We start from the raw sequence: 8,954 nt of genomic DNA, 5'->3' as shown, positions 1-8,954 counted from the left end.
TTTTCTTTTTTCTTCAAAAATGTTCTAAATTATTTAATAAATTAATTATAATTATTAATTTAGATAAAGAGATGGTGCTTAACTTTTACCTCTAGTACCAAATTACTTAGTTTCTAATTACTAATTATAGCATATTAATAGCCTGATTAATTATGACGATTGGTTGGCTTAATATAATATTTTATTTTACTAGATTAAAAGTGTCTTGGAAAATAATGAAAAGTAAACATTTTCATTGGCTATATTTCTTGGTAATAAAGCTACTTTAAGCAGCTTTTGGATAGTACAGTCATCTAAGTTGGCCATTGTGGCACTAGTTCAATGATGTTCAGAAACACTGAAAACAAAATTTAAGATGGCTGCTAAAACTTTTAACTAAGAGATACAGATACCAGTTGCTTCCTATCAAACTTACAACATTAATTATAATTCTGTGTTGTCTTAGACTAAATATTTTTATTTATATGAAAATATTTTACAAAGAAAGCAGCAGTAGGAAATTATTTAAAGGGAGTTTATAACAGTTTAATCATGTAATGCACACAATAATTGACATAGACTGAACAGTTTATATCTACATTTTTCAGTTTCAAATTCAGAAATGATTAATATTTCAGAAAAAAAATGGTCATTGTCATAAAAAAAAATCAAGTATGCTTGCATTCATTTAACCATGTACAAAGATATTTTCCTGCAACAATGAAAATGGATAACAATGACCAGGTATGACATTGATGTCATTCCTGGGAATTAAGTTTTGCTGTAATTAAATATAATAAAATTTTGTGAAAAATTTATTTTTCGTATGATATAGTAAATCTGAATACATGCTACAGTTAATATTTATCTGATAACTTTGCAGTTTATTCATAAAAATTTAATACAGCATTCCAATATAGCTAAATTCCTTTGCAATCCATCCCAGATGTTAGCTAATTATTGTTCAAGAAAGTTTAATAGCTTTATCTAAAAATCATTTCACCTTCTCCAAAATAGAATTTACTTTTTTTTTTTTAATTTGAAATTGAAAAGGTGTAGTATTCAAAATTTTATCTTAAAATTTTATATGAATTTCTTGTAATTTAATAGTAAATATAACAATAATAATATACTAAGAGTATTTACACTGATGTATATTTTTGTTTTTAATTACAAATATTTTTTAAAATGAAGTTAAGTAGAAATAATGTAAACTTGTAATTGAAAATCATGTCTAAACTTATATAATTTTTGAATTTTATTTTTTAGTTTGCTGGTCTAGACGTGAACTCCACCATTCAGAGTGGAGAAAAAGCTGGTAAGTTTTTATTTGTTTATAAATATAATTAACTTGTCCTTATAATAAAAAATTAACATTACTAAGTTAGTTGAAAATTTTATTTTACTGAAAACTCATATGTGCATATGCTACAATGGATGCAGTCCAGAGGAAGAGTTTTTGGATTTTATTAAATTTTTATTTTAAGTTTTGATATATTTGGAATATCATACTTTTCTAGCTGTGATCTATAAAAAGTGTTTAAAAAAAGCTTTTAACTTTTGGATAATAAGCTAAAATTCAACAAAATAATTGTTTTTACCATCATAATCACTGTTAAAAGTGTGAAAAATTGTTTTTCTCGTAAAGCTTCCAAAAAGTTTTAAAACAAAAATGTTTTGATCTCTTAAAAGAAGCTGAGTTATGAACAATGATATTTTAGAAAAGGATTAAGAGAAAACTGTTTTAATTAAATATCTTTGAAATGAATTGTTTAATAGATAGGTTGCGGCTGACATTTTCATCACGACAACGTGTACGTCGGACATTCAGCATCGTCTTCCTGCAAGTGTAGAAGTTTGATAATGGCATTTGGAATGTCAAGCATAATTCCACTGACGTTCCAAATGCCATTATCAAACTTCTAGGCTTACAGGAAGATGGTGCATAACGTCCAACGTACACGTTATTGTAGTGAAAACGTCAGCTGCAACTTCTCTCTTTTTTCTTTTCTAAGTTATATTTGAGAGTAATACTTGAATTATTAAATGTCATTGCAAATTGCATTATTTTATTGTTGATGTATTGTAGCAAATAAAGTACAATCCGAATTTGTGTGGATTATGTGATAAGCCCTTGCAGAACATTCAGACACAATAATCTGGTAATATTAATAATCTTAAAAATATACCTTGGTTAATTGACTGTTGATGCATTAAGTATTGTTAACAGATTTTGGCTATATTTCTGAAATGTCAAATTCATATGAGTCTAGCCATTGATGAGCATTTAGTTTAAGCTTCTTTTTAACATTTAAAAATTAATTCAAGATGGCTTTATGATACAGCATTAAAACATAGTTAGTTATTATATATGCAGAAGAACATGAAAATAAATTCTCAGAATATTAGCATTTTGTGACATTTGTCTTGTTCTTTTAACTTGTTACTTAATCACAGAATAAAATTGATTAGTCAAAATATTTCTTTCCATAACAACAAAAATTGCATCTCAGAATTAAAGAAATATGGCATAGCCTTATGTACTGTACAGCAAGTCTTCAATGGTGTTTCATTATAATGGTATTGAAGAAAGTAAAAGTATATTTGTATTCAATTACAATTATCTTTGTTGAATTTTCTTTATAAACAGTAAAACTGATTCTATGAATTGGGAAATAAATGCTAGAGGTTGCAAATGTAATTGAATTAGAATAATACTTACTGAATTATATTTTATTTATATCAATTAATCTATGGTAAAATTGGTTTCATTGTTATTTTGCTTGATGTCACAGTTCCAAGAAACTTTGAACAATGTTCAGTGAGAACTTCACACACACACACACACACACACACACACAAACACACAGAGTCAAACTTCTCATGAGAAAGTTGCTAAATCCTGAAAAAAAATTGCTGTAGGGAAATTTCATTAAACAGAAATTACACTTTTTGGTAAATAAAGTATTATTTTAACATAATTTTTATGTTATTTTATGTAATTTAAATTAATACAGTAGAGCATTGATTATCTGAATATCAATCACCTGAAACATCAGTTAACCAAAAGCATTCCAGTCAGCAAATGTAATTTTCGCTAGTGCTGTGGCACTGAAATATTTGGCTGTCTTGGGCTACTTCAATATTATTTTTGTTGGTGTGCATGTTCTAGCTGGCAGGACTGGCATGACCGTGAGAGGGTACTTAAGGACGCGCCAGGATTTGAACAAATTTCAACATGGGATAGATTAATATATTTTTTTGTACATAATCAGTTATCCGAAAAATTGATAATTCGAACAATCCTAGTCCCAAATTGTTTCAGATAATCGATTCTCGACTGTATAAATGTAATATATAGTAATGGTGTAATATAAACGTTTTAATTTTAAATAAGTTTACATTTATGTGTTAAAATACTTAGAATTTAGTTTAACTACATTTTCGTAAAAAAAGGTATTTTTTTGTTGCACAGAACAATTAAAAAAATGTTCTCTTTGTAATATTCTTCACTTATTAAGATCACTAATTAAAACCAATTCATCTATATTGATGTAAATGCAGGTTCTAGCATGTTTTGCTATAGGTCTCTCATCATTGACTAACTTTAAAATTGATTTGTTATTGTGGTCAATAAGCCATTCAGGAATTCCAAACTTTGCTATAATGTCTTTCTTTTTTGAGCTCTTATCAACTTCCTTCAATGCATTAATTTTTTTAGTAATGCTTAAACACTATATTAATAGTTCTTCAAATTTCAACTGGACAACTTATTAAAGAACTAAAGGGGTTAAATAAAATAAAATCTCACTAACCTCAAAAATTAGTCCAGCGGTTGTCTAAATTATCACCTTTCTAATGTTTTTGACATTTGTTAATTGTAAATCATTTATCTGTCACTGACGACACTTGGATCTAATCTCTCTCCCTTTTTTACAACTGGTAGCCACTTGGAGGCAGATTACATGATGGTTTTAAAAGCTAATGACCAGTAGTTCTCACACCTAGACAGCAGTTTTACAAAGAGTTTACAGATTGATATTTGAAATTGAACCTAAACTCAAACTTGTACCAGATGGAGTAATTGACTTTTAATGATTGATGATCCTTACAAATTAAAAAAATTCATTATATAAAATTATAACTTTTTGTTTTGTTATTTAGAAGCAATTTTACATATATTTTTGGCTGAAAAAGCAGTGTCTAATGCAAATATTTGTTATATGGAGAGATTTGCTATATAGAAGTTCATAATATGGAAGTTTGACTGTATATATATATATATATATATATATAACTACCATATCAGTTTTGCTTTTGTTTTAGTTATTCTGAGTGACATATAAAAAAATTTATTGATTTATCAAAAACATTAAAGTAATTTTTTTATTACATAGGAGTATATAAACCTCCTCACCTTCGTAATCGTAGCAACCAAGGAAGTGGATCTCAAACCACTAGTGATTGGAGTTCACAAACTAATCGTGTAAGTGAAAGAGATAGTCGTGAACCAACTGATTGGGACCGAAACCGATATTCAGATAAAGGTGATCGATACAGAGGTAAAGAAATTTAAGAAAATCCTTTTTTTTTTTTTTTTTTTTTTTTTTNTGCAAAATTTCAAGAATTTTCAAAGGCACAGGAAACTTTTTTTTTATTTAAACTCTTTCCGCTGTGTGAACACAAAGAGGACCTCTTTTCGCTAAGCCCATTATGGGTTAGGCCAGGCCCACAAAGATGCCGGGTAGTGAAAGACGGGCCCCGACATATCCGGACGGACCACACCCGAAAAATTCCTGGGGATTTTCGGGAATTTCGGTCAGAAAATACTCTGTTTCTCTGCAACGAAGAGAGATTTAATTTCATCGTTCAACTTAAAAAAATACAGCATTTCAAAATTGTTACGAAATTGTATCAAAACGAAATTTAAATTTAAAGAAATTTGTTTTATTTGTAAACAATCTAGCCTAAAATTTTGATTTTATTTAAAAACTGAAACCTTAATAAATATAAAAATTGGATTTTTGACTCTGAAAATCGAAAAAGTTTGCAGAAACAAAAATCTTTGCATTACAACGTCATTCGCAAAAATCCGAAACGGAAGGAACATGGCGGACATACTGTACGCTGCATGCCACATTTTAATACTAGTAGCCCGGGACGCTCCCTAGTGGGCGTTTTAGCAGTATTACAAATTCCTATGAGGCATGTTTAAAGCAGCGGCAGCTTTACGTTCCTCCACAGTGGCGTATTTCTTTGGTCGTGCCTACAGTGGCTAGCCACTGTAGTCGTGCCATGAAAGGTTTCTATTATTATATTAAAAAATTAGCTTAACTATTTCAAACCTTATCGTTTTATTGTAGCGGTTCAAATCTATCCGGTTTTTCGTTATTCGCCCCCTAGTGAACATTACAGGCATTCCGTTACAATAATAAATTCCTATTACAAATATAATGAATTATTTAAATTGTTATATTGATCAAATAATAATTTACTGGCCAAATGAATAATAATAATTTATATTGTTAATTTAAATAATAATTAAAATTGTTAATTTAATTTGAATGTTTGAAATATGACACACAATAGGGGTGCCTCTAGTGTCCGTTATCAAACAGTTACAGGACGGACGGATGGAAGGAAGGACGGATACATGTTGAATGGGTTATATATATAGATTAGATCCATTAAGAATTTCCAATCATACTATATAGTTTTAAAATCTTTTTGGTTTCTAATTTTAGATTGAAAGAAAAGAAATATAACATTATGTCTCTCTTTGCAACACAAAAAAATTTTAAATTATTTTTTGTGTGTAACACTAATTGATCTAGAAATGAAGATTGGACAGAGATCTGAATAGCATAACAGGCAATACATCTGCACAGTAAGCAGGAATTGTTGAGGACCTGCCAGAGCAGGAGTTTGAATCTCACTCTGGACTGATCTTTTCTTCCAGATTATTTTAAATTAATTTTTCTAATTATTAAGTTCAAGAAGGTGGCTTAACTACCTACCTCTACTCTTACTTAATAACTATTTAGCTTTAAGTAGCCTGATAAAGAATCCTGCTATTTGTTTGATATATAAACTTAATTAAATATACTGTAAGACAGTGTTTCTCAGCCTGTGTGCAATGACAAACAAATGTATAGTGAAAATGCCTCAGGTGTGTTGTGGAAATATTAAATATTTTTAAAAATATTGAATAAACTCTTTTTTAAAACTCTATCTTTCATCTTTTTACTGCCTGCTGAAGGAAGAAGGACGTATTCATTAAAATGCCAATTGTTGCAAAATTTGCAGTGTCAGCATACCCCTCACAAAAGTTCCCTGTGTGTATGCATATGCCAATGTACCAACTCTTTGGAGCTTCTATAAATGTTGCAGCTTGCCAGCTTAAAGATTGATGCATTGATTAAAATAGCCTTTTTATTTTTATGCTATATTTGTGAGTTTGTCTTGATAAGTATAATTTCTGTATTTTCAAAATGGTTTTGTTTGATTTATTTGGTTACGGCAATGCAACACATGGCAAAATGCCTCCCAGGGGACCTCTATGGGAAAATAGCCCTATTTAGGTATTACAAATGTGAAGAAAACCTGGAAAAGTACATGGCCACCCAACCCAGTGGTAAGATGAGAACCCTTGATCCAACTACCAGTGTTCAGTGGTTTTATCCACTTTTTAAAGATGAAATGCACTAGTGTGTCATTGTTTGAAAACTTGATTTTTCTTGCCAGGCAGTTTGGAAGATAGAGGTTCAGAAGCTCAGGCATAATGGGGAATGTTCAGGGAGGGGAAGAAAACACTGTCAGAACCAGTTGCTTCAATGACATTTTCAAAAAGAGAATTCAGTGAAAATCAAGAGTTTCTCTGAGAAAAATTGCAAAAGAAGGTATTCATTGAAAAACTGCACATCTTATAGCTAAAAAGGATCTTTAACTGACTTTATAGAAGCTGAAAAAGAAAACAATATCTTGGAATATGGAAATATGCTGGCAAATATTTTTTTCACTGATAAAATTTTCACAATTGAGATCATGCCCAATCTCCCAAAAAAAAAAAAAAAAACATGAAATGGCCTCATAAATGTTCGATATTATTTGATGTGTGGAGGAATTTGCTCATCAGACAAACCTGATGTTTTTTTATCTGAAGGGCTCAGTCAAGTTACTGTATGGACTGGAGAGATACTTTGGAAACTGTTGTCATGCCTGTGCTCAGGAACATTTGGAGATTCCTGCAAGATTTGTTGCTTGCTTACCAGGAAAGATTGACACAGCAGAAAATTTTCCTGATTTTACCAGTATCAAAGAATGGTCATTGTACTCACCCAACCCAAACCCAATGGCTGATCCTGTGCAAAGCCCCACAGGAATTAGCAGCTGCTAAAGCAGCCTTCTGTAACTGAATGGGACATATGCATTACAGCTCATCAATTATAAACAGGGGTGGATCTAGGTTTTTCGGGGCCTAGGACTTATTGAAGTCCAATGGGACCCCATGTTTGTTAATACAAATAATACTATAAATTATCATTATTATTATATTATTAATATTAATTATATTTTACTATACGATAAATGCTCATTGTTAATGAAAAAGTATTAAAAATTTATGATGATACAATTTTTATGGGCCCTTGACACTTGGGGGGCCCAGGGCTTAAGCCCTATTAGTCCCTATGTAGATCTGCTATTCTGACTATAAATAACACTTTCCCATAAAATTTGGCACTACGTATTGGGACCAAGGGAGGAAGGACATTTTGAAAGTTGGTAGTCTAATTAGATATGTTGGTCATGCTGCAGGTTACTAGTTTTAATGTTGATTACTATGAAATAATAAATTAGTCCTTCTCTATAATTTATTGTTACCTTGAAATTTAGACTAAAGTAGGTAATACTTTTACTTCATAATAAATCAAATAATTATGAATAATTTATTGTTAATAAATTATTTTATAATACAAACTACTAATATGTTATAGAAAGTTAAATTATTCTAACTTTTTGTATTTATTACAGAATGAAAGTTTCATCAACTACTTCTAGTTCCAAATTATATTAATTTGTTTAAAAATTATAGAATTATAGCCCAAAACATCAATATTGGCTTGATTATACTTTGGGTTATCGGTTGTTTATGTTTTAGTGAATACAGTTAAATAAGAAATGATAAAATTTTAATTTTTTTCCCCTTACAGTATCATTGAAATTGATTGATCTTAAAACTTTTGTTTACGATTCTTTAAGGATCATTCTTTGAAGCTTTATGAAATATTTTCTGAACACATCTACCTGTTTTCATATAAAATTGCACTGAAAAATTAATTATAGTAATTTAGTAAATTGTATATTAAACATCAATATAACGAAGAATATGAGTTTTATAAGAATTCTTTTTATATTACGTTCAAATTAATGATGCTGCGATATTCAGTTCTTTATTTAATAGAAAAATAAAAAGTATTTTTAAAGATAAATTTGCTTTTTAGATCCTTACAATAGAGAATCGTCTGGAAGGACTGATAGTTATAATAGAAGCTATCCAAGCCGAAATGATTCAAGTAGTCGAAATTACAGTGACTATGAAGATTTTAAAAATGTAAATAATTGGGAAGGTAAGTTAAAATTTGTGATAATGCCATTGTTTCTTTTTTTATTTGACTTATTTTGAAGAATAGCTTGATTATTAAATATAATGCAGGTATTACAAATTGCATATTTTTGTAATTTATTGTAAATTTATAGTAAAAAATTTGTAGAAATAATGAAGACTGAATTGATATATAGCATGCAAGATAATTTCTTTTACTATCCATCTTTAATTGATTGTGTTCAATTTTTTTTAGTATTTTTTGAGATGGTTTTCAAAATTATTAGAATGTTGTAAAATGATACTTATTTTTTATCTTTATTTGCTAAATTATTGGATTATGTTCAGATATTATTATTTATAGTTTTGCTTA

At 29.2% G+C, this 8,954-nt stretch overlaps 1 protein-coding gene across 1 annotated transcript; it reads left to right on the top strand.

The window, feature by feature from the left end:
- Positions 1-705: 705 nt before the first annotated feature.
- LOC111616652 (ATP-dependent RNA helicase DDX3X-like) lies at positions 706-8,670 on the top strand. Its single transcript, XM_023358040.1, has 4 exons — positions 706-723; positions 1,249-1,297; positions 4,377-4,541; positions 8,481-8,670. The coding sequence occupies exons 1-4, from the start codon at positions 706-708 to the stop codon at positions 8,660-8,662; spliced, it is 414 nt and encodes a 137-aa protein (XP_023213808.1). The 3' UTR covers positions 8,663-8,670.
- The last annotated feature ends 284 nt before the right edge of the window (positions 8,671-8,954 follow it).

Source organism: Centruroides sculpturatus, unplaced genomic scaffold (genome assembly GCF_000671375.1).
Source record: "Centruroides sculpturatus isolate CEXI.00-Female unplaced genomic scaffold, Cexi_2.0 scaffold3731, whole genome shotgun sequence".
Classification (NCBI taxonomy): domain Eukaryota; kingdom Metazoa; phylum Arthropoda; class Arachnida; order Scorpiones; family Buthidae; genus Centruroides; species Centruroides sculpturatus.
Note: the sequence above shows the minus strand (reverse complement) of the source record. Positions and strands in the feature narration are given on the sequence as shown.

Bases quoted from the DNA above. Each gene is read 5' to 3' on its own strand.
- LOC111616652 (XM_023358040.1), top strand. The intron at 1,298-4,376 runs GTAAGTTTTTAT...TTTATTACATAG, and splicing joins TCAGAGTGGAGAAAAAGCTG to GAGTATATAAACCTCCTCAC. The intron at 4,542-8,480 runs GTAAAGAAATTT...TTTGCTTTTTAG, and splicing joins TAAAGGTGATCGATACAGAG to ATCCTTACAATAGAGAATCG.